The sequence below is a fragment of the Miniopterus schreibersii genome (assembly GCF_964146895.1).
Source record: "Miniopterus schreibersii genome assembly, chromosome: 9".
Taxonomy (NCBI): Eukaryota; Metazoa; Chordata; class Mammalia; order Chiroptera; family Miniopteridae; genus Miniopterus; species Miniopterus schreibersii.
Genome location: NC_138118.1, coordinates 8,429,881 through 8,456,567, shown reverse-complemented (window position 1 = coordinate 8,456,567; position 26,687 = coordinate 8,429,881). Strand labels below are relative to the sequence as shown.

Genomic DNA, 26,687 nt, shown 5'->3' with positions numbered 1-26,687 from the left:
AGGGGTGCCAATCTGACCTTTGCTGAACAGCTTCCATCAATAGCCTCAAGGCCATTTGGTAAGTGGGACAGTGACGACTTTAGCACTTTCTATTGTCTTCATCTTCTGAAATTGTTGCTCGGCTGGCATTTTTTTGACACTTGATGAGAACACAATTGAATTAATGACTAACCAGAATTCCCTAGGATCTGCCAAACATTCTCCTTCCCTCTCAGATAATGCTCCCATTTATATTCTCTACTCTTGGTGTGAGAAGAGTGGGTGGCCACATTCTTGGAGATCTTACTGCCAGTGGACTCCACTGAATAGTCCTCTTGCTTCAAATGCCCGCCCCCCTTCCCCAGCCCATCCTGCCACTCCCACTCCTCCTCCGTGGGAAAGCTGCACTGGCTTGCCCACAGCAAGGCATTCAACAGTTTACTGATGCACATTTCCACTCATTTATGTCTGATCTCGAGCTATTTTATAGACCCTATTTCCTGAACTGAGCACAAGACTTCTCTCAGTACCGAGTATAGTGCCCCTGAACACTACGGCCCTAGTAAATTTCTGTTGATTAACTGTGTTGAAAACTCATTTAACTACAGATATGTTGTGGTAAAGGCACAAGCAACTTTTTTAAAAAGTCTGCTCAGCTTGAATTTTGTAAGAATTTGAAATAGGATCTAAAGGCAATAGTAGGTAAACAGGGAAAGGTCTTTCAATATATAAATTAGATATTTTTTCATCTCTCCTTAGATGGTAGAAGGCTGTGGTAATGGAATTCATTCATTTTAAATTTAGCTTCAGTATAAGTTTTCACCTATGCATCAAAAGTTCCCCTCACCTAAAGCACCAAACTACTCCATTTCCTCATGAGAAGACTGAGTCATTGTGCAACCCCCAAAACCCTACACTAGCATCTTCAATGGGGGTGTGGAGTGGCCTCTGTGGTGAATTAACTCCAGGAATACAGAGGACAGATGACAACCTGCTCCTCATATTTCCTTTCACATCGTTGAACTCTGACATCAAGTTGAGGTCTTGGGACAGCTACAGGCCAGGCAAGGCCTACGGAGCATAACCCCAGATAAACAAGTGTCAGTTGGCTTCAGTGGGATGTGTAGATTTTGGGATTAGAAAGGCTGGTTTGACTTCTAGCTCCACTAGTTTTGACTTTGAGCAAACTTCTCAATCTCTCTAAGCAGGAGGTCCCCTGGGATTAACTAGGCCAATAAATGTAAACATATAAAGCACAGGGCTTGGCACAGTAACTGTATTAAGTAATAAATGGCAACCTGGCTGGACGTGGCTCAGCAGTTGAGCGTCTACCTAGGATCCAGGAGATCATGGTTTGATTCCCGGTCAGGACACATGCCCGGGCTGCGGGCTCGATCCCCAGTCAGGGGCATGCAGGAGGCAGCCGATCAATGACTCTCTCATCATTGATGTTTCTGTCTCTCTCTCCCTCTCTCCCTTCCTCTCTCAAATATATCATTAAAGATTTTTTTTTTAAAAAAAGCAATAAATGGCAGCCATTACTATTACCATGTTTCTATCAGGAACCAGTCACAGCTCATAGAGCTCTGGGCTCGTTACCTATAAGATGATAAGAGATCTGAGCCGCAGCAAGAAACCTAGCTTTACGACTAAGCTTAATTTTTTTTTTTCTTCAATGATGTCTCTTCAGAGAACACTTAATTAGATACTCAGATGGCCATTCTTTTTTTTTTTTCTTTTTTTTAAATATATCTTTATTGATGTCAGAGAGAGGAAAGGAGATAGAGAGAGAGATATAGAAACATCAATGATGAGAGTCACTGATTGGCTGCAGCCCGCAACCCGGGCATGTGCCCTGACCAGGAATGAATCGAGCCCTGATCTCCTGGATCCTAGGTCGACGCTCAACCACTGAGCCATGCCTGGCCGGGCTCAGATGGCCATTCTTTAAGGAGAGAAAAAAAATTTGTTTTCAATTTTTAATTGTTTGATGGTTGAGTTCTCTGGAGTCAGTCTGCCTATGTTAGAATCCTGGCTACTCCACTCAGTAGCTTGTGTGACTTTGGTAACTTACTTTGCCTGTCTGTTTTTTGTCTCATCTGTAAAGATGGAGCTAATGAAAGCATTTCCCTCAAAGAGTTATTAAGAAAATTAAGCTAATACACAGAAAATGCTTAGAATGAAACTGTAAAACAACAGTTTTGCTAGTCCAAAAACCTTATTTTCCGGATCAGTGTTGGCTTAATAGGTTGACATTCCTACTAAAAGTACTAGGTTTCCAATAGGCATTTTCACCTTTAAATTACATTTTATGTAGTGTTTTAACCCTGAGACACTTGATTACCAGATATCAGGCTAAAGTAAAAATTTATAATTTGCATACATGAAATATTTTCAATGAAAATCAAACTAGTGATTTATGATTAAGTCTGTGGTTCCGGAAATACCCAACTTCTGTTATTTTCTTGCTGACACATAAAACTGTTCTCATAAAATCAAGTGCTTTTCTTTATAAGTTGAGTATAGCGCAGTTCAATTTTGTGAAGATTTTATATTTGACACATTAAAGCTATTTATTGGCATACTATGTGCTTAACTATATTTAACGAGGGTTTTGAATAAAGTACAGACTCTGAACCAAATTTTTTTGGTTCAAATAATCTTAGAAAATTAGATACTTTTCCTGCCTCCAACAGCTGACTCGAGCTTCCAACTGTCCCAGGGCTTCCTAAATTATTTCCAACTGCTGACCACGAGTAAGAGTAAGGGAGGAGACAATACACCAAGGAACTGAACAGAGAACATGAGAGTAAAATATGGGGAAGCTGAAGAGTCAATGGGTGCACTCACCGGTACAAAATGCACCCCTTTTAAAAAGCTGAAAATCCTGCCGACAAGCTGCTAATTAAATCTGTTCCAAGATGAATATGTAAAATATAGACATCAAGTCTAACTTATGTGCTGACTGATACATTATCTGACACTAAGTACACAGGGTGGGCAATGTAAAGGGTGAGAGGGTTAAACAAATCTTTATGATCAAGCACAGACTGTTCTCTCATGAAGGTAACAATTTCTACGAGAATCTTCTAAGAAAGAAAAGGTGTTTGAAATTCCTGAAATATGCAGAAAGCTGACCACGTGCTTTTCACCACCCTGTGGTCATTCCACTAGCCATCTGCCTCTCGAGCTAAAGCTCTTCTTGCTCTGTAGCATTTCCTTTCTGCCTGTCCAGCCACCGGTGGGGTATGTCTGCAGAAACTAAGGGAAGCTATAACGCAAACAGTGCCCAGTGAATATGCTATTTCATGGAGCTAGGCTAAACTTCTACTCACAACTAGTGAAATAGCAAATAAATGCCATCTCAAATGAATGTCATGTGAGAATTGAAGAACTCTGTAAATCATCTTGGGGAGAAAAGGCTTGTCCTGATGATAAAGGAAAAACAGTAGCAATTTCATAAAAGTTTGCTCAGCACTGTTCTCAATAAAGGAAGGAATTTTTAAAAGTATGTTACCAGTATGTACACTAATGCCTTCAGGTATTTCTGATTGATAAATTCTGCCTAATATCTGTAACAAGGAAGAAGAAACATAGTGCAAAAATCTGTTCGAAAGCAACCTGTATCTAGAAGCACATGAAATGCTTGGCTGAGTCCAGTTCCTTGCTGTGAAATGCATGACTTAAGGAATTAACATTTCAAGAAAACTTTTTCTAAACTCCTTTAACATTCAATCTATCTGTGGCTCCCAAACCTGGCTGTGCATTAGAATTCCCTGCAGAGCTTTTACCAGCAGCTATAGGCAGCCTTTCAAAAGAATGAGGCAGCTCTGCAGGAAGAGAAAGATCTCCATGATATGCTATAAAGAAACAAAAGCCAGGTGCAGAACATTTTGTATAATATGCCCCCACCCCCCAGCCAACCACGCACACACAGGTTTGTAAATGCACAGTATACGTCTGGAACAATATGTAAAAACTTAGTAAAAGAAAACTGCATGGACGCAGAACAGAGAGGGAGAATTGCTTTTCACCACAGAACCTTCTAGTACATCTTTTGTACTATGCATTGCTTATTTAGGAGGGAAAAAAGAAAGGAAGAAAAACACATTCTTGAATCCCACCTTAGATCTATAGGGAAAAGTTAATGGGTGGGGCCCAGTACTCTTTATTTTTTAAGTTCCCCAGGTGATTTTTTGAAGCCAGCTTGGCAAAGAAGTGGCATTTGAAGAGCAACTGCTCTGAAACCTTAGCACAGAGGCTGGCACAGTACCTTATCACGGCAGCCCCTATGAAAACTTTATTACTCCAATTAGACTTTTAGTTCCTTAAAGACATCAGTGATATTTAATAATTCAGAATGTCCTACTCCCCACAGATCTACCTAAAGCTCACATAGTAGATGCTCACAAAGTATTTACTGACTGACACAAAGCAGGAATTCTAAGCACAGTGGGGAGGCATTAGTTTGGGCTACTATCCAGGAGCCTGTTTAAATATGAATTTTGCAAATATAAAGGGGTAGAAAATAAATGTGAGGGGGGAAAATAACTGATAAGTTTTTCTTTCAATATCTTATTCTGAAATGTCCATATATTTTGTCAATGCAAAACAATGCAGTATTCTTTTTAAAAAAATCCTCACCAGAGGATATGTTTTTACTGATTTTAGAGAGAGGAGAAGGGGGAGAGGGGGGAAGAGGGGGGAAGAGGGGGAGAGAGGGGGAGAGAGGGGGAGAGAGGGGGAGAGGTCAAGTATGATCGGTTGCCTCCTGTATGCACCCCCACCAGGGATCAAACCCAAAACCTAGGTCGTGCCTTGACCAGGTGCCGAACCAGCAACCTTTCAGTGCACAAGGGGACAACACTCCAACCAACTGAGCCACACTGGCCAGGGCAAATGCAGTGTTCTTAACCACTTAGGTTCAGTCACAGGTATAATCCTATTGCACGGAAAGGGTCCCTATTCATTACAGATTTATATATTTTATTCCCATTTATTTTGTTTTCCTTTCATGTAGCTCCTAAGTGTGCCTATCTTACTGGATTTTCCAAAAAGAGTTTCTATTAAAAGATTACATGGATTAAATAGATTGTAAACAGAAATGACTAGATTTTTAAAAGATGAACCAATAGCCATCAGACTTGTTTCAACCCAGTTGACAAGATTATTTCCCGTCATGAGCATGAGAAGGAAAGCTATATTTTCTAGGGTCTAACGACACCTACAGAAGATTTAATATATTCAGGGCTAAGAGATCACACCCTGGGAATAAAAGATAACAGTAAAACATAACTTTTATATTGAGGACACTTAGTGATGAGTCAGCTACAAATGGCAGGAGTCAACTCAAGCAGATCTAGTTCCCTAAAAACTTTTCTTGGCTTGTAAGTACTCTTCAGTGCCGGCATCTAAGGGGAGAGACCACATTCCAAGCTAAGTCAAGAGAAAGGATTCACATTAGAGACCTTTCTGTTGGGAAGGAAATGAGTGTAACACTCTAAGGGGGACTCCTCACCTCCTTAGCAGGCTTTTCATTCTTCGTGAAGGATGAGGTACAGTAGGGGATTGGACCACAGCAATCCTGGCATAATCCATAATAACTATCCCTACATGGAATTGTATGAATTACCCAGAAGGTCTCAAAGAATTTCAACACAGTTACAAATCAGAAGTATTCATCAAAAGCAAAATGGGTAGTACTGAGTTGTCCAGAAAACGTCAACAGCAAACGGACCATCCTATTTCAAATTATCCACGTCAGGGCAAATACATAATGTGCATACTATTTAAGAAGGACTTTTTACCTATTTATGTTAGAGTCATTCAAAAGATAAGTCACTATGTTGTACACCTGAAACTAACATAATATTGTATGTCAACTGTAAGTGAAAAATAAATTTAAAAAATATATCCTCTACTCACACATACATTAAAAACCTGTGTTTTTATAAAGAATAACTTACTGTAAGTTCCTCAAAGTCCATTTTGTAATTCTTCTTCGTTTCCACTAGAGGTCAGAGGATGGATGACTGGCAAATACAAGCCCACAGGCAGTCCTCACTTAGCGCGGTAGTGCAGGAGCGTGAAAACCACCACGCTCCTTGACACGACACAAAGCTACCTCAGTAATCAGTGGGGAAAATTACATTGTTTACTGACCTTTAAAAATGTCAAAACATTAAAAACTCTTACTGTTGGTTATAATGTCTAGAGAAATGAAAAGCAGCACAACTAGTATTTTATAGTACGTTGTAATTTAAAACATTATGTTGCTAAGCGCCTTCACTGAGTGCCTCTGGCTGCAGCCCTGGAGTCTCTGGAAGGGTGGCAGTGTCACCATTCCCACCGCAGTCACTGTTCCACTTACGGCCAATTCAGGTTTCACTTCCAGAATCACTTTTTGTCTCTGTGCTGCACTTTCATCTATACTGGCCTCTTCCCTCGATCAACTGCCCAGTTTGTAAAATGTCACGTGGGTTCATCGCTGGGAGACGAGGCAGAGCAGGACACACTCCCCGTCTCTGTGTGAGCGGGGGGGGGGGGGGGGGGGGGGGCAGGTGCACACCCGTTACTCACACTCTGATCTGCTCATCTGCTACTGAAGAGCTAGCAGCCAACTTTGTACTTCATGAAGTTAATATATCATGGTGACTAAAATCCGTATCGTAATAAACTGATGGACAGAAATGATTCGATGACATGGAAGCATGGATCAGACTGATGAATGTCAGAGGGATGGAAGAGGGCAGGTGGGGGAGGGAGAGATTAACCAAAGAATTTATATGCATATATGCACAACCCGAGGACACAGACAATGGTGGGGAGAGGGACTGGGGAGAGGGTGGGACAGGGTGGAACGGGTCATTGGGGAGAAAAAGGGGCATCTGTAATATTTTGAGATGATGATAGATAGATAGATAGATAGATAGATAGATAGATAGATAGATAGATAGATAGATAGATAGATAGACAGATGAAAATCCGTATCATGTTATCAGGGGACTGGTGTTATTTAACTAAACCATGTGATATTGTGACATAACAAGAAATATGTTTGGTCTTCATCGCTGGTTTCTGGCAAAAGAGTGGCTAAAACCCTTGTAATTACCTGAGTGACAGGGGTGAAGGCACAGCTCTGTCATTCACAAGCCCTTCAACCACACCTGAGTGTATGCTAATGAGGGGACTCTGGGGGGCTCCTAGATAGCTTCCAGATGGGGCTGGTTGCCAAAGGAACCAACCAGGTGACTAGAGGGTTAGAGCTTTCAGCCCCAGCTCCCTGAACTCTGAGGTGGGGAGTGGGCTGGGGATTGAGTTAATCACCAATAGCCAGTGATTGGATCCATCATGCCTAGTAAGAAAACTGCTATGGAAGCACTAAGTGAAGGGGTTCAGAGTGCTTCAGGGCTGGTGAATGCATCCACGTGGCAGGAGGGTGGCACATCCCAAACTCCAAAGGAACAGAAGCTCCTACATGTGGGGCCCTTGTGGACCTCACCTTTGTACCTCCCTCTTTGTCTGGCTGTCCATCTGTAACCTTTGTAATATCCTCTATAACAAACTGGTAATAGTAAGCAAAGTGTTTCCTTGGATTCCATGAACCATTACAGCAAATTATCAAACCTGAAGCAGGGATCAGGGGAACCCCCCAATTTGTAGCCAAGGCAGACAAAAGTATAGATAACCTAGAAATCCACCATCTGCTACTGGTGTCTAAAGTAGGGGGGCAGTCTGTGGGACTGAGCTCTTAACCTATGGGTTCTGAGCTAATTCCACATAGCAACTGTCAGAAATGAATTAAAATTGAAGGACACCAGGTTGGCACTACAGAGAACCAGAGAATTGCTTGGTGTGGCAAATCCACACATTTGGTGTCATGAGCATTGTAAGCAGAGCCACGGTATTCCCTTACATGTAACAAATCTGTGCATATCAGAAGGGGGCTGAGGACTGCCATACAACATTCTCTAAAAGAACTTTTCTTAAACTGTCCCCCAGGAGGTGAGATTACTCACTAAGAGGCCACAGTCCAATAAGGCTGGGAGAAGCCGGGCTCAGATCAAGTCAGTTTATTTTCCAGCTGGACTCACCAGCTGTGAAAAGTTTATTACAAATTTAATGTCTTTATAATTACAATTGTGATTATTTTACAACTGAAATTTACAAAATTAAAAAAAAAAAAGTTTTACAATTTTTAATTGATACCAAGTACCAGTAAGTCAAGAGTATTTTAAAACCACTCCCTTAACAACACAGGATAGCAAGTTAGTGACGGTGTTACCAAGCACTTACTGCACACATTACTGGAACACATATAAGTAAAATGTCAGTAATTGATAACATACTAAAACTTTTTCAACTCTTTTTTTTAACCTCAAGAGAACCTATCAATGATGTTTGTCTCAGAGTTCCCTTATCATGGTATACTTAACAAGTACCTACAGGGCAGAGTCTAGGCTCAAGCCTAAAGGCTGAGCACTCACTCTTACATTAAAGAGCTGACACTGTCAACATACATAGCCTCCAAAGAAGCAAGATACACCATGTCTCCACACCAACCATCTGATTATTGTCTTCTGGGTAAAATTACCTATGAGCCAGCACTGCCCTTACTCACAGGGCAGAGCTTCTGTCCCAGAGTAAGAATTCGAAGCTGCTATCATCACAAGCACTCTGATTTCAAAGGTTCTAACCTTGCCCAGCAGACCTATTTAAGTGATAATTGCAAAATCCCTTCTGCACAGCTTGCCTCCATGCTTGGCTAGGCCCACCCTATTGTCACCAATGTCTTGGGATGACAGAGTGAGCAATTTAAGAAGGCTTGCTGTCTGAATCCCCATTGAAATCTTAAGTTTTTCTCTAGTTTAGAAAACACTGAAGATTAGAAACAGTAGTGGGGGTTGCCCAAGTAGATCAGAGACAGCAACAAATCTCAGCAAGGAAAAAGATGAAATACTACCAATACATCCTCACTGGTCTGGGGCAATTTCATACACAAACAGTCCAACATGTGCCAACAGCCCACACAGCAAAGAAAACTCAGGTCCATGGTACTTAGTCACCAAAATTAAATAGTGTCGTATTCTATTAAGAAGAGTATAATGTATCTGCCAAAATCCATCTAAAATAGTTGACATATAAAGAATTTTATCTCTGAGTAACTTTTCTGAGGACACTCAGCTACATTTCACAAATAGAGCCTTCAGTTACAGGAGAATCTTATTTATGCAGACCGCATAGCATTCCCCAAAGATGGCAAAGTGGTTGCTAGTTTTTATACGTTAATTAATCTGGGAAATGTTCACACTTCACTGCAGTTGTTCCCATGCTAAAAGTTACTTACTATGGAATGTTTCCAGTGGTTTGAAATAAATAAATAAATAAATAAATAAATAAATAAATAAATAAATAAGAAAGAAGAAAGAAAGAAAGAAAGAAAGAAAGAAAGAAAGAAAGAAAGAAAGAAAGAAAGAAAGAAAGAAAGAAAGAAATTAAAACAGCAAGTTTCAAATTAAAATCATATCACACACAAACTTCAAGGCAAGACATCTTTTCAAGGAGGCAGGACTAGAAAACTATTTATGAAGTAAGTAAGCAGCTTTGAGGGTTATGTTCCCAGTGTATCTACAGACGTAAGTAAATGAAAGCACACTTATGATACAGGCATTAATACATAAATATAACTATCTCATGTTAAAAAAAAATCTGCTATCTGCTATTTAATAAATGGAATCCAAACTCTACTTCCAAATCCACTCTCTCTCGCTTATGACCTTACTTCTCATTAATAATTTTCCACTGGTTGAGGTTGGAATCTCCCAGAAGCAGGTCCTGACACACAAATCTGAGTGCAGGTGTTCGTACAGGAGGTGACCCTGGAAGTACTGGTAGGGGGGTGAAACATGAGACAGGGAAGGGGAGGAGGCCACAGCATGGTCCCACCAAGGGAGAGGAAGCTCGGTATTTATCACTGTCTCCCAACAGACAGTGGTAGATGGCTCTCTGAAAGCCATTAACTCCCTAGAATTTCCAGCCTGGTTGAGTGCAAGCTGCTGAGCTCTGGTAGCCTAAGAAAGCCCTCAGGCCCCGTCTCAAGTGCTTTCAGCAAGAAAGTCCTCAAGAGGTAAAGTTAGAGACAGAAATACAGATGGAAACACAGAGAGCCAGGGGATATGTATGGGGCACCTACAGAGCCTGCTGCATGTGTAAAATTCTAGTCTAGACAAGCTAATATGCACACGTACGTAGCTCGTTCACCCGCCGTGTGCATGTGCTCATCTCACATTGACCGTGTCCCCAGGATAAACACCGAACACGTACACATTTATTACATAATAGACAAGGTTATGATAAGTAAATGGCACAGCTTAAGTAAATAACACTATGCAATGTTAATTAATAATAGTCAATACTTAGCTCCTGAACAAAGATTCAAGACAAACTTGTTCAACTTGATGAGAAAATACACAACTGATTTGTGTAGGAGAGAAAGAACCATCGCTGGACCTCAGCAATTCTCCAGGGGAAAGCTGTTCCTTATTATATATTAGCTCCAGAGACATACATAGGACTGACGGGTTTTCAAGACACATTCTCTGTCACTACTGAGGGCAGCCTCAGCTCAGCTGAACCATGGTAGGCTGCGCTACCATGAATCTCCTGTAAGACTGGACCATCCATTCCTTCAAGAATGAAATGTGGAGCAGGTGGAAAGAGGCAATCTTTTAGACAAAAGGGATTAAATTGTTTTAGCTATCTTCAGAGACTTTCCACAGAGAAAGGAGCATTCCAGGAACTAATTTTAAATGAAGGAAGAAGAAATCATGGTGATGACCAGGGAATTTCCAGAGACTTGTGCTTAAAAGGAAAGTGTTACACTAAATTACATTTCTGTGTCTCAGGGCAGGGGAGAGGTGCAGAAGGAGGGTAGAGAAGGCTGGGGGGGGGGGGTGTCTATGCTAATGGTCAAGGAAAACAAAAAAGGCCAGTAGGTAGAAGAGATTAGGTCTGGGAGAGGCACCTAGGAGGCAGTGTGAAAGCGGGGAAAAGAAGTGCCAGGGAGTCTGGAGGTGCAGGCCATGTTAGTTTAATAGTTTAGCAAGTGGAGACATAAGGTCGGCAATTACATATTCAAAACTAGAGCTCAGGCCTACAAAGGATGTAAAAATTTAGGAGTCATCCCCATACAGATGAAAGCTGAAGTCACGGGATCCAATAAATGCTAGAAAATGAGACCTACTCCTGAGGACTGAACCCTGGGGCACTCCAGCAGTGAAAGATCAGGGAGATAAGAACTGCACAGAGGATCTGAAGGACAGTGGTGAAGGGGGGAAAACCAGCACCGGGATTTCTGGAAGCCAAAGAAGGCGACAAAAGCTCACTGGTAACCCTAACAAGAGCTGCTCCAGTGGAATAGTTAAGATGAAAGCCTGATTCCACTGGGTTAGGAGAGAATGGGACCCTAATTAGGAATAAAGAAGGAGGAAAAAAGACCAAACTGAAGATCATAAATATGGACACTTTTTAAAATAAATTTTGTTGCCCTGACCGGTGTGGCTCAATGGTTAGTGTCAGCCAATGCACCAAAGGGTCGAGGGTTCGATTCCTGGTCAAGGGTATGTACCTGGGTTGCAGGTTTGAGCTCCGCCCTGGTCTGGGCAAGGGCAGGAAGCAACAATCAATGTCTCTCTCTCACATGGATGTTTCTCGCTCTCTTTCTCCCACTCCCTCCCTCCCTTCCACTCTCTCTAAAAATCATTGGGAAAAATATCCTTGGGTGAGAAGTAACAAAAAAAGTTTTAAATTTAAAAAAAAAAAAATTTTATTAAATAAATAAATAAATAAATAAATAAATAAATAAATAAATAAATTTTGCTATAAAGGGAGCAAAGAAATAGGGTTGTACCTGAAAGGGGAATGTCAGGTCAAGAAAGCTGTATTTTTTGTGTGTGCATTTTTTTAATAAAGGTTATATACTATTTGCACACTAATGAGGGGGGAAAATTATATGGAGGAGAAGGAAGTAACTGCTGAAGCATGTCCTTGAACAGGTGAGAGGGGATCACCTAAAGATAATTCCCAGTGACCTCATAGTTTCCTTTTCTTTTCAGAATCTGAAAATAGACCTCTCCTTACTAGTAAGCAAACTTGGACAACTGTAGCTCACATACAAATGGCTGAATGCAAGACGTGTGGCACTGACACTTCGAAGACAATGACTAGAATAAAAAGTTATAAAGGGGAAAACTATCGTTTAGTTCAAGAATATATGCTATTTTGACAAAACAGATACACTCTTTTTACTCATTTAAGGATCCCTTCTTTCCAGTGGGTGTAACATTAATTAATAAGTAATATTTAATACTTAAATCCTGAACAAAGATTAAAGACAAAATTGCCCAACTTGATGAGGAAATTCACAACTGATCTGTGTACAAACCTTCTAGCTACTTTTTACTGATCTAGTTTGAGGCTGACCACAGTGTAGAGCTGCGTGCACCTGGAGGAAGAGACGTCAAGCAGGCTTGAAGTCCGCTAGGAAGGCGGTACAGCTGAAACACTGATCTTCAAGTCACCCAATCTTCCCATAAAAACCGAGGAATGTGCTGCGGTTGTGAGCAGTTACACTGCTGGACAGGCAAGGTCACCACTGAAACAGGGAGGAACCCAGAGGACCCAAGCACCGTCCTCGCCGAGAGAATGGCTGGACCTGGAGGGATCCAGTTCCCAGAGGGCACTATTGCTGGCAGCAGGGCCTGTTTAGGAGAACTGAAGGCCAGGGCAGCCTGTCCTGCCAACACAGCAGACCGCTGGGCCTCCTGCTGTGTAGAGCCACTCTCATCTGGTTAAGTTCTTCAATCCTTTACACTTCCATTAAAGAAACCTGTGTGCTTTCCCTGAGTCTGTTAGCACCCTTTCATCAACAATCATCACCCTTCTGACAACCTTGCGCATGCACATTTTATATGATAAAGACTTAACTCAATAAATTTCTTTTCTCACAAATATTAAAATAGGTAGTGAGCATCACAAACACAACTTAACAGGCACCTCTGTTTAGGACAAAACTAAATTTCAAAATCCTTCTAAAGTTGTTTCCAAAAAAATACTACAAGTGTTACACAGACTTGGCAGAAACTGTGGTGATCAATGAAAGCTTGAAATGTGACCGTGGTGATGAGATAAAAAATCATGGATGTGGTGGGGAGGGGACAGAAAGGAAGAAAGTCACCCGTCTCCTAGCATCACTTAATCTTAACGTCCTAAGAAGCTTGTACTGGTCCTCCTCTGCCCTCTCGAAGAGGAGAAAAGAACCCCTCAGAGCACTGGAGCAGGAGAATGAAGCAGGCAGCAGGCCGGGGCCAGGAGCGAGGCTGAGCACCAGTCCAGGCGACTGGCAGGAAGTGAGTGGAGAGTCCCTGGGAACACTCCTGAAGAGGTGATACTGCAGGACAGAGCCTGTGAAAGACGAGCTTTCAGAGGATACCCCATTCCAACAAGGGGTTAACAAAGAAGAAAACTGAGAAAGCCAGTGGGATCAGGGATCAGATCTCTCCTGCCACAGGCTGGACGCCCATAAAGGCAGAGGCAGGAACAGGAAAATTAGGGGAACAGAGTCCAGCACTGACTACTTGGCATTTGGATGGTTGGAAAAGCTGGTTTGTGGAAAGAAACCCCTGAGTCAAAGAGAAGGGCCTCTGCTCTCCCAGTAACCATGGGATCTAAGGAAATGTTGATCATCTGACAGACAGAAAACACTACGGTCTAGCAAGAAAGGGAAAGTGACTCAAAGAACCAGGCAGAAAGAAAATCAGCCTTAAAAAAGTACTGGAGTAAGAGGAATGTAGGAGAGGAAGATGAGTCAGACCTGCAGCAAGTTAAAGAAGCACAAAGACTGCAATTCCTCTAATCTGCAGAGAGTTTCTACATCCTCCAAGACTCCTTCGTAAAGAAGTCAAGTAAAAAGGACTGAGCGGGTCCAGAGCGTGCGTGTGTGACAGGTGAGGCCCTGTGGGAGCCCACAGGGAAGGGGGAAACTCAGGAACCCACAACCCAGGCTCTGGGGAAGAAAGCTCTGGCACAGTCACCCGGGAAAGTTCCTCAAGTCACTGATGGGAACTGGCCAGAAAGCCTCTGCGGCCAGGGGGCCTGTGTCCCATACTTGTCACGGAGTGGACCAGTTAGGATGCTATCCAAACTGTTTCACTGGTCCCACTTTTATCCACATGCTTTTAATAGTTGGGGTGCCTGGGCAGTGGGAACAGCTCTAGGAGCTCCAGGCAGATCTCCAGGACCATTTTATTCTCTTTTCTGTGTTTACTAATATAAAGTATCCATAAGACACTGTAAAAATCAAAAGAACCACAGTGGTTCACACTCCAATTTCTCTGTCAAACAGTGACCAATTATCTAACAACAGCTTTTACACATAAAAAATACCAAAGTATTTACAATGGTATAGGTTCCCCCAGCTTTTGCAATTTCACAATTTACTGCACATGATGTCAGACTGTTATGATTACTAACTGATAAATAGGCGTCACTATTAGATGAACATGTTCAAAGATGCTTCAGGGATGTAATAACAAAATAGGGAAAGGGAAAAACTTCATAGGATAAACCACCGCATTCTGCAACAAACCGCAAGGGAAAAAGACACGAGGTGAAAATGTGGAGCAGGGTTTCCCAGCAGAAGCACTGGTGACATCTAGGGCTGGAAAATCCTTTTCTTGTGGGGACTGCTGTGTGGGACTTTCAGCAGCATCCCTGCCCTCTACTTACTAGATTCCTATACCACCACCACTCCCAATGAAAAGTGTTTCTAGATATTGCCAAATGTCCCCAGGATGGGGGGTACAAAATCCCATCCAGCAGAGAACTACTGAGACATATCAAGTAATCACAATGTGTAGACCTTAACTTGAACACTGAGTATTTGATGGTATTAAGGAACTGTCTATTTTTAGTTGTAATAAAGGTACTGTAGTTTTTAAGAGGCCTTATTTTACAGACATGCATACTGAAATATTCAGGTATAATGTTGTCACATATTTGCTTCAAAATAACATGTAAGGGCAAGGGAAGTGTGGATGGGGGGATTAAATGAAATGAGATTGGTCATGACTGATAATCACTAAATAGAGTGATGGTTATCTGGGAGCACATTATACTATGTACTTTTGTACATGTTTGAAACTTTCTCTAAAAACAACAATAATTAAAGTGAAAGCCATCATGGTAGCTAGTAGCATTCAGCTGAATGACAAACCAACCCAATAACTGAATCTTGAAAACATTCAACTGATTTCCACCAACTATCCTGCGTAAGCTTGCTCATGTACACGCAGAAGCTTTAAACAAACCCATTTTAAAAGGAAAACAATCACTGTCTTTTCAAAGGGCAAATTAAAAGTGAACTCCCAGGATACCTTAAACCCCTGGGGTTCACCAAACACAGGTTAGAAAATGCTGCTTTAGAGAAATTCCTGGATCATGGATGCATTAGAGATCCTTATTATATTCATTTACTTGCTCAGTGTTTGTTCCTCCATGTCACTTATGTTTGTCAATTTTAACTAAAAACCACCAAAGGCAGTATTTTTTTTAAATATATCTTTATTGATTTCAGAGAGAGGAAAGGGGAAGGAGAGAGACAGATGAAACATGAATGATGAGAGAGGCATTTGATCGGCTGCCTCCTGCATGCCCCCAACTGGGGATCGAGGCCACAACCCAGGAATGTGCCCTGACTGGGAACTGAACCTTGATCTCCTGGATCCTAGGTTGATGCCCAACCACTGAGCCACGCCCAGCTGGGCAAGGCAGTAGTATTTTTAAATTTAGATACAGAATAATATTTTTAAATTTAGGTTCAAAGCATCACCAAAACACAACTTAAATATCCAATAATGCAGAATATTTTTCCATGAGGCTGTTCTTCTTAGAGCTAATAAAGTACACTTAAAAATACATTATACATCACCCTACCCAGTTTGGCTCAGTGGTTAGAGCGTCAGCCCTCGTACTGAAGGGTCCCAGGTTCGATTCTGGCCAAGGGCACGTTTAAAAAAACAAAAAATCCATATGCCAAGAACCATATGATTTCATTTATGTGGGATATAAAAGAGAAAGCAACAAACAGAAACTTCATAGACACAGACAACAGTATGGTGGTTACCAGAGGGAAAGGGGAAGGGAGAAGGTAGAAGAGGGTAAGGGGTTCAAACATATATAGGGTGACAGAAGGAGACTTGACTTTGGGTGGTGAACACACAATGTAATGTACAGTTAATGTATTACACAACTGTATACTTGAAACCTATATACTTGGGGAGCCTGGACGCGCTCATCGCTCCAGGTGGGGCTGGGGCTTAGTGGCATTAAAAGTGGTTAAAGGGGAGTTTGTTGAACTGGAGACTAAACGTTAGGCTACCACTAACGTTACTAAACACTAAGCAATGCTACTCCAATAAATTTAATAAAAGTTTTTAAATGCCTTATATGCATATTAACAGATCTAAGGAAAAAAGCTTATGGTACTCCACGGATGCGTAAGAAGTCTTTGACAAAATTCAACAAACATCTATGATAAACACTTTGAAAAAATAATTGAGGGATACTTTCTTAATATGATAAGAGGCCTAAAGCTAGTATCTTATTAATAAGGTAACATTAAGGCATTTCCACTAAAACTAGGAACAAAGAAAGGCATCCACTATCTCCACTGCTGTTCATTAGATAAGAGAAATCATTTAGAGGCATGAGAATAGGTAAAGAGTAGTAAGACTGTCTCTATTTACTTATGATATGAACTCTAGTGAGCTGATGATATAACTCAAACAATTATTTCAGTAAGTTAGCAGGATATAAAAGAAACATTCAAAGTAAGTCTTCATATACATAACCAATAGCCAATTAGCAAGCAAGTGGTAGAGAAAAATCTCATTTATAATAGTAAAAAGGGAAATTAAATATTTAGGAATAAACTTATTAGCAATTGTGCAAAATCTATATAAAGAAAAATGTTAAACACATCTGAAAGACACAAAAGTAGATTTAAATTAAGAGACATCCTTGTCCTTGGACAGAATGACTCAACATTACAAAAATGTCCGTTCTCCCCAAGTTAATTTAAAAATTTAATGTAATACCAATAAAATATCAACAAGCTTTTTAATGAAATTCAACAACATGCTACTAGAGTTCACATGGACAAATAAACCTGCAAGAATAACAACAAAAACCCCGCCTAGAAACAAATGACCACAAGGCTGGGACCAGCCTTACCAGACTTAAAAACGCACTATAAAAGCCCCCGTCACTAAAACAGTGCAATGCGGCACACGAATGGGCAAATAGAGACTGGAACAGAACAGGAAGGGCAGAAATTAACACAGGTATAAGCAGAGTTTCAGCATATGATAAAGGTGGCATGTCTAATTACTTGGCAAATATGGACTTTTTATAAATAGTGCCGGGACACCTGGGTAATCATTTAGGAAAAAATAAAATTATACCCCTATTTTATACGATATATAAGAATAAATTCCAAATGGGTTAGAGATCTAAAAATGAAATAAATAAATAAAACCACACAAATACTGCCCTAGCTGGTTGTGCTCACTCGGACCCAAGGGTCACGGGTTCGATTCCTGGTCAAGGGCACATTCCTTGGCTGCATGTTCCCTGCCCTGGTCAGTGCATGTGGTCCAGTCTGGGTGGGTCTGGGAAGCAACCAATCAGTGTGTCTCTCTCACACTGATATTTCTCTCTCTCTCCCTCCTCCTCTCTACCTCCCACTCTCTCTAGAAATCAATGGAGAAAATGTCCTCCAGTGAAAACTTAAAAATAATAATAATAAATAATAATAAAATAAAATAAAACCACACAAATACTAAAAGAAAATGTAAGTAAACTGCTCTTTAACAACTTGGGGTAGGTACAAGGCTTGCTAATAAAAGAGTTAATAAAAGATTGATAAATATGACTATATAAATATTTTTTGGAAATTTGCATGGCAAAAAAATCACCATAGATCAAAAATGAAAAAGCAAAACAACTACAAACTGGGAGATAATATTTATATATGCCACAAAGGGCTAATATCCCTAATACATAAAGACCTCTTAAAAACTGAGGGACAGCCTGGCCAGTATAGCTCAGGGGTTGAACATCGACCTATGACCCAGGAGATCACAGTTTGATTCCTGGTCAGGGGGCGTGCAGGAGGCAGCCGATCAGTGACTCTCTCTCATCACTGATATTTCTCTCTCTCTCTCCCTCTCACTTACTCTCTCTAAAATCAAGATTTTTTTTTTTTTAATTGAGGGACAAAGGACCAAAACTCTGATAGAATCAGAAAAAGATATAAACAGGCGATTTTCAAAAAAGAAGGAAAAGAAAATAACCATCAAGCATGTGCCCTGACAGGGAATCGAACCACGATCTCCTGGATCACAGGTCGATGCTCAACCACTGAGCCACGCAAGCCAGGCCTAACCCATTTGTAATTAGAGAAATGCATATCAAAACATGGATACCATTTTTCACGTATCAGGTTGACAATGATTAAAAATATGACAACACATCCTGATGGCGAGAATGTGGTGAAAGGGGCACTCTCATACACTGCTGGTGGGAATGCAAACTGGTACAACCATTTGGAGGGAACTCTGGTAACCCTAGCAAAACATATGCACTCATCTTTAGACCAAGTAATCCCACCTCCAGTAATCTAACCTAAAGGTGTACCTCCAACCACGTGAAAATACATATGCATGAGATTATTTATTACAGCACTGTTTGTAATTGCAAACTATTACAAACAACCTAAACGCCTACCCACAAGAGACGAGACGAATAAGACAAGGTACATACCATATGGCTGTTAAACAGAACAGGAGGAACTCTATGAACTGACATAGCCTGATTTCCAGTATAGACTATTAAGTGAGAAAAAGCGAAGTAAAGAGTATTCATCACAAGCTTCCCTTCGTGGAAAGAAAATAGACATAAGAAAAAACACATGCATCTGCTCATTTGTGGGAAAACACACAAAAAACGCCACACAGAAAGGATGAGCCAGAAACTAAAGGCATTGCCTACTTACAGGAGGGGATGGGAAAAGGGAGGAAAGGCGTAGGAGGGATGAAGAGCGCATGAAACTTCTGAGTACACCTTTTCATATAACTCTGACTACTTAGAATGATAGTGATGTTTTACATACTCGTAATATAAACCAACAATTAAAACCAACCAGGATGTGGGAGGACTCCAAAATGCAACACAAACAGTAACAAATAAACCTACTGTACTACAAATAAATGATATAACATACTGAAGTGAGGGAAAGAAGAACTAACCTAACTTTGGAAAATGTTTTGACTAGATATCATAAGGTTAAAGACAGAAAGAATTATAAACAAATACTGTCATCTAGTTAGCAAATTTGTTTATTACAAGGGTAAGGGTTAGAAATTCTGAAACTACTTTATGTATACACCAGGACTGAAAAAATAAATCTATTGCACATGAGAGCTAGGTTTCTCACTGTGAGACAAAATGTTACAAGTAAGGAAAGGGAGAGGGCTGAAATGAACGCTGTGGTATTACATGAGAATCAAAGGCATCATTATGAAAACTTATGTTTTTTAATACATACAGATAGATACAACACAAACAAATCCAGATGTGTGTGATCAGTATATTTTCCAGCTCTGTCCACTGGGAAAGCCTAGAAGCAATGAGCCCACCAAGTACCAGACCTCGGTTTCTAAAAACCATTCTCCAATAAAAGGAACCAGGGCTCACACAGACACACACAAAAATCATACAAGTAACCATTAATTCAACTATAATTATTGGGAAAAGAATAATATTCATATCAATGGAAAAGTAAGTAAACAATCACTACAGTAATAAAATGTAACTTCCAAAAAGAATCAGAGCTTGGGAGCAGCTGCAAGATCAGCACTAGCCAACTGTTCAAAAGCTGTGTGAATTATTGTGGAGTTTCGATTGCTCGAACCAACCAAAGCTTGCTTTATGATCGAATTCCTCTACACCTGTTCTATTCTTATTCTTGAGCCCCTCACTGAGGGTCAGCAAACATAAATGCATTCTTCCCCTTGGACATTCAATAAACTCAATTTCCCATCCCTAATTAAAAATTCAAAATACACTCCAATAAGAAATCCACCACTACAAGGATGAAAACAGAGTTAAATTAAAAAACTTTTCAAGTAAATATTTTATAAATACTGTTCCCAAGGCAGTTACAATCATTAACATATTTATGCTAAAGACTATAATTTTAATAAAGAACAAAAACAAAAATGTTTACAGAGGAATCCTTTTGCATCTGTTCCATCTATGCACAAACACCACCACCACCACCACCACCCTCCCCCTAGGACAGAGACAGGCAAGGAGAAGAGAGACCCAGTACCACCTCCTGGTTGAGAGCCTGAGCTCTGAGGTAGCCCACCTGAGCTCAGGTGCAAGCTCTATGACCTTTTCTAACTTTGTGACCCTGGGAAAGTGACTGACCTCTCTAACTCTCAAGAGTCCTCATCTGTAAAATGGGGACAACAGTAACACTTGTCCAGCAAGCTGACTATGAGCGTTAGATGAGTTAATACATCTAACGCAATCAGAGCAGTGACTAGCACATGGTATAAAGCACTTAGTGTTTGACTGAACTCCTGATCCTGAGACTCCAGAGTAGCTGTGAAACTCCTACCCAACAGCATTACTCTTTTCTTCTGTCATATACATCTGTTTATCTAATCTCCCCACCACACACGTGTGCACACACACGAATATAAGTTACAAGAGAGCAAGGACTTTGTTTTGTTCATTGCTATATCCCTAGCACCAAGAACAGCGCCGGGCAACCCCATTCAAGTCAGTAACAAAAAACAAAATAAAAATATAAAATACTGTATGTCAGCTACCAAATCGGAAAATTTAGAATTTTTTTAACATATAAATGATTGAAGTACACTTTAAACATTAAAGGTTTTTTTGTTTGCTTGTTTTAGTGTTTTTTTAAAATATATCTTTATTGATTTCAGAGAGAGGAAGGGAGGGGGGGAGAGAGAGAGAGAGAGAGGGAGAGGGAGAGAGAGAGAGAAACATCAATGATGAGTCATTGATCGGCTGCCTCCTGCACGCGCCCAACTGGGGATCGAATCGTGATCTCCTGGATCCTAGGTTGATGCTAAACCGCTTAGCCACGCCCGACCGGGTAAACATTAAAGTTTTAAAAAACCTTCAACACCTGTAATACTTTCAACAATAAAGATAAAATTTTAAAAATAAATTTAAAAAACAAACTTCTAAACGCTGATTTTGCTCAGCTCTATGCAAATAAAAATTTTTAAATGAAAAAAAAAAAGAAAAAAATCTTCAGTGTACATACAGCTCAGTGAATTTTTACATCCGTATACAGTCATGTAACCACCACCCAAGATCAAGAAAGGAAACATTTGCTGAACCTCAGGAGCTCCCTCAGGCCTCTCTCAGTCAGCGCTCCCCAGGGGTACGCACTAGCCTGACTTCTCTCACCCAATTATGCCTGCATGTGAACTTCATATAAGTAGCATCAAACAGTACACCCTTTTGTGTCTGGCTTCTTTTATTCAACTTTTTATTTGTGAGATTCACCACATTGTTGTGTGTACCAGTAGTGGTGTTTTTTTTAAATAACTGATGACAATTCAATTTTATAAATATACCACAATTTACCCAATCTACTGTTAATGACATTTAGATTGTTACAATTTGGGGATAATATAAATAGTGCTGCCACAAATAATCTTGGGTATGTCTTTGGGTGGAACTACTCATCTGCAGATTGGCTAAGCTTTTGCTTGGCTGGGATTCGGGGTTACAGGGTTAATAATACCGTGGATTGGGGAGGAGGCGGGGAACTAGAAGTGGGCACTGTTGGTGAGAGTATAAACTGGAATAACCTTTCTAGAGGACAATCTGGCTATAGGCACAAGAAGCCTAAAAATATCTGTGCCCTGTGAATACTAATTCTACTTCAAGGAATTTCTTCTTGAGCACTTACACGTGCCAGGTCCTCTTCTAAGTGTCTTACATGTATTAACTCATTTGATTTAGTCTAAGGAAATAATCAGAGATGCTCACAACGGTTTGTTCTTAGAATGATGTCAACCATCCATCATCATTAGGAAATACAAGAAAAAGCAGTAAACAAGGTATAAGAAAACCAACTAACAAGAGTGGAATGGTTTTACAACATATTGTACTCCTGTGAAATTACACATTATACAGCCACTGAAAATGTTTTCAAAGAACTTTAAAGATACAGAGAAAAGTATATATTAATGAAAGAAACTAGGTAACAGTGGAATGCACAAAGTGAATTCCAGGTTGTTTTTAATACATATATATATATTCCTTAAATGTTAAAATAGTGGTAATCTCTGGAAAACATGGGTACTTTCATATTCCTGATACTTTTCTATACTTCTCATTTTTCTATAATATATTACTTTTGTCAATCAAAAAGAATGTATAACTAAAAAGTCCAACAAACAAAGGTGTTTACAGTCTAATAGGGAGACAAAGACATTAAAATACAATTTAATTAGGGTATTGATGCAGTTTTGCATAGAATGATATTAAGTGTACTATGGAAAGACATCTAGCCTAGACATTAAGGGGTGGGACATTATCAGGAAAGCTTGTCTTGCCCTGGCCAGTTTGGTTCAGTGGTTAGAGTGTGCGCACGTGCGTGTGTGTGTGTGTGTCTCCCCACACACACAAGTGTCACAGGTTCAATTCCCTGGTCAAGGGCATATACCTGGGTTGCAGAGGTTGATCCCTGGTGGGTCAGGGTGCTTGTGGGAGGCAACCAATCGATGTGTCTCTCTCACATCGACCGTTTCACTCTTCTCTCTCTCTCTTAAAAATCAATGGGGAAAAATTCCTCAGGTGAAGATTAACAGCAACAAAAAAGCTTGTCTTACTCCCAAGGACTCAAAGAGGAAGAACTCCATCTCTAATGTGGAAGGAACCTTCCCAGGAAAACCCTGTTAATTCTTTCGTTAAGGGCATCAATTATACATTGTACCCAGTAAGTGTTCTTTCCCCCCCTCACTTAAAAAATAGGGCTTAGGCAGACTGAGGGATGGGAATTCCTGAACACCAAGGATACAAAGTTCAACAACCTCAAACCTGGAGGAGGCTGGTTTCATCCACCCTGCTACCTAGCTGCAAAGCATCAAGGAAAGGCCCTCCTTCCCTGTCAGAATAAATTAAGGCAAAAACTTTTCAGATTTTCAGATGTCAGAAACTCCAGGCAGAATAAATCTAAATTTATATCAAAATTCACTGATTCACTGAGTTTAAAAAATTCTACTTGAATAATAAAATTCTCAAGAAAATATCCAGGAAAAGGCAATCCTCTGTACTCACCCACTTCCTCTCCCTCCTCTGCAAATGGACCACCCCTGGAAACCCAGGGAAAGCTGAGCATGGGAATGAAAGCTACACCTTTGTACTTTAGGGGCCAATTCTCACATAAGCAAGTGATATTTGTTTAATAATTAATACATAAGGAACATTTTGCTGTGTTCAAGAAAACAATCGCTCATTTCATGGTACAACAAACATTAAAGTAAATATTGATCACAGGAAAAACATATAGACCTCAAATTACCAATACTTCATTAAGAATTAAACTTGCTACTAAGACACTGCTTTTGCATGGTGGAGCACTATCACTAGATTTTCTAGTTTCTGACACCCGAAACACATTAAATTCTCAAGGACTGCTGATCAAAAATCAACAACAACAAAAACTGGGTTCGAAATATATATTTAAGAGTCACTTCCACAGACATGAAGTCACACAACTTTACGTGACAAAGCAGAGCACACTTACTCTGGCTCCATTCTCTCTTCCTCACATATGCCCTGTTTATTTTCCCTCCAGCTTCCCCCGTTTTCAAACTTATAGTTAAATGCATTACAAAAGTCCCCGTAAACTACCTGCGGCATTTTATGGTTATAGTGTTGAGTTACCCAAATTAAGATAAATAAAATTCTAACCTAAAATGTATTAACCTATCAAATCTCTACACTGCGTAATGGAACAAATTTCTTATGCAGCTAAAATTCTTTGAAAAATAAGTATTTACATCATCACCAGGGATTCTGGCTTTATTCTATATGTAACCTAGACTTTCGGATAATCTCTACTCCGGCTGCCTAGGGTATGCTATGTTATGGGAACAGAGGATGTAGCAATAGAATTGGCAAGATTCGATATGTCCAAATTTCAGTAGAAATGCAGAAAAAACATCAGTGTGGAGTAATGAAAAAGAACTCGTTTTGCTGTGTTCAAGAAAACAATCACTCATGGATGATGTATTCTTAATTACATGTGGCAAGGTTGTAGTAATATTCCCCAAGCGTAGGCCAGATTGTTAAAGATTACCTGATACAGTGACACTATGCTGAATTTTCTCTCCGTTGTTGCTGTCAGAACTGCGCAAACTGAAAACTGATTAAATGAAACTAACGGTACTTGAAAATTAAGTAAAACTAACTGTTCCTAGCCCCAAACAACCGACATGAACGCTGCAACTTCAGGGGTTTTCTCTCGCAGGGCCAGTAGAGGGAGACTGAGACATCTGGCCTGGTCGCGCAGCGTTTCTGTAAAATTGGGGAGGGGGGAGCGGAGGCTGTATTTAAATGCCCTGCTGTCAATCAAAGGACACTTCCTACAATCACAGTCACCATATCTGCTATTACCCGGGAGCCAACTCTCGCCAAGATTCAACACCAAACGGTGCTCGGGAAACCTGCTTCACCTAAAGGTGACCGCAGGCTTTCCCACAACACCCAAATAAGGACTTTGGGAGCCCAACCCCAACTAGTTTCTTTGTTTAAATGCCTGCGAATCCCTCCCACGCCGGAGTCAAGAGGCTGTGGCGCCGCCCTTTATTAGCCTCACACTTTGATTACAAAACACACGAGTCGGCGGCCTGGCGGCGGAGGCGGCCCGAGCTCTCACAAACGTCAAACCCCAAACGCGGGCGGCGGCGGAGGCGCAGGGCGACGCTCGCCGCCCCCGCCGCCCGGCCCGCAGCGCCCACCGGCCGGCCGAAGTTGGCCCGCACCGGGCCCCCGGGCGCCAGCCCCGCGCCGCCTGGGTGTCGCCAGCCCCTCGGGCGACGGGAAATTTCACTCTTTGTAAAGTTTGAGCTGCGGCGCGGGGGCGGCGCGGGGGGTTCGGGACCCGAAGCTGTCCCCTCGGGCCCCGCTGCCCACTCCATCCGCTCGGCCCCCGCCAGGACCCGGTGTGACCGGGCGACGGGTGGGGGGCACCGTCCGAGCCGACCCGCCGCCCGGCCCGGGACCCCCGGCCCCAAACTTCCGACTGGCATCTTTGAAGTCCCGAGAGCGCCTCATCTGTTGCTCTGTTTACTCGGTGCAGCCCCGCCGGGCGGGCGCTGCCGACGCCCCCGTCCCAGCGCCCCCGGCCGCGGAAGTTTGATAAAGACCCGGGGAAGGGGGCGCGACGGGGACCCGCCGGGGGAGGGGACAAGAGCGGTTTCTGGACACTCTGGGCTGGCGACCCGGTCGCTGCCGAGAAGGAAGGCGCGGCGGCCGGCGGGACGAGGCGGCGACTCCGGGCCGGGAGCCCCGGGCGGGCGGCCGGGCGGGCGGGGCGGCGGCCCGGCTGCGGGCGCCGCGAGGGGCGGCGGGCCCGGCCGGCGCTCCGCCCGCCACCTGCGCCGGCGCCTGCCCCGGCCGCGTCCCCTCGCCCCGGTCTCCCCCTGCCAACTTCTCGGCCGGCCCCCTTTGTTCCCGTTTGTTGTGGCGACTCTTCGCCCGGCCGGGCGATCCCACCGGCCCCCCTCAGCCCGCTCGGCGCCCGGCGAGCCCGGGGCCCCGCGCGTCCCGCTGCCCCGGCCGGGGGCTCGGTGCCCGGGCCGCTGGGCGCGCGGCGCGGCGCGGGGCCGGGCGGAAGGGGACGCGGGCGGCCGGCGCGGCGGCGACGGCGGCGGTTGGCCGGTGGCCGGCGGCGGCGGCGGCGGCGGCAGCGGGGCTGGAGGGGGGTTATTTACCTGCCGTGGAACCAGTCCTTGCAGATATCGCACTCGATCATGAAGCGGTTCACGTCGTACGGCTGCCGGCACACACAGTACACCGGCGGGGGCGGCGGGGGCGCCGAGGCCCGGCCCGGGGCCGCCACCGACACGGCTGCCGCGGCGGCTCCCGCTGCTGCTCCCGCGGCCACCGCCGCCACCGCTCCGGCCATCTTTAAAAAACACACACACACGCTCGCTCGCTGCTCCGCTCGCCGACTGGAGCGAGCGCAGCCGCCAGCCAGCGCCGCCTCCTGCAGCAGCCGGAGCAGCAGCCGAGGAGGCGGCGGCGGCGGCGGCGCCCGAGTGCGCGCGCGCGGGGCCGCGGGCCGGGCGGCGAGCGGGGGAGGGGGGGGAGCTGCGCGCGCACGACGCGCGAGGCCGCGGCCCGGCTCCTTCCGGCGCTCCGCGCGGGGCCGTGCGTGTCGCGCACGTCGTCGGCCGCCTGCGCGCGCGCCCCGCTGCCCCGGCGTCGGCCGGGCGGGGGAACCGGCTGAAGGGCACGCGGGGTGGGGGGGGTGCCCTGTGCGGGGGGGCGGGGGGCAAGGGGAGGCCGAGGCTCCCTGAGGACACGCG

At 42.9% G+C, this 26,687-nt stretch overlaps 1 protein-coding gene across 1 annotated transcript in view; it reads right to left on the bottom strand.

Moving 5' to 3' along the window:
* The window catches only part of KDM7A (lysine demethylase 7A), a 63,702-nt gene extending 37,357 nt beyond the window's left edge, over window positions 1-26,345 (bottom strand). The window contains exon 1 of the mRNA XM_081146528.1: window positions 26,091-26,345. Coding sequence (XP_081002654.1) covers window positions 26,091-26,284 — 194 coding nt within the window. The 5' untranslated portion in view covers window positions 26,285-26,345. The remainder of the gene's footprint in view (window positions 1-26,090) is intronic.
* Window positions 26,346-26,687: the final 342 nt, after the last annotated feature.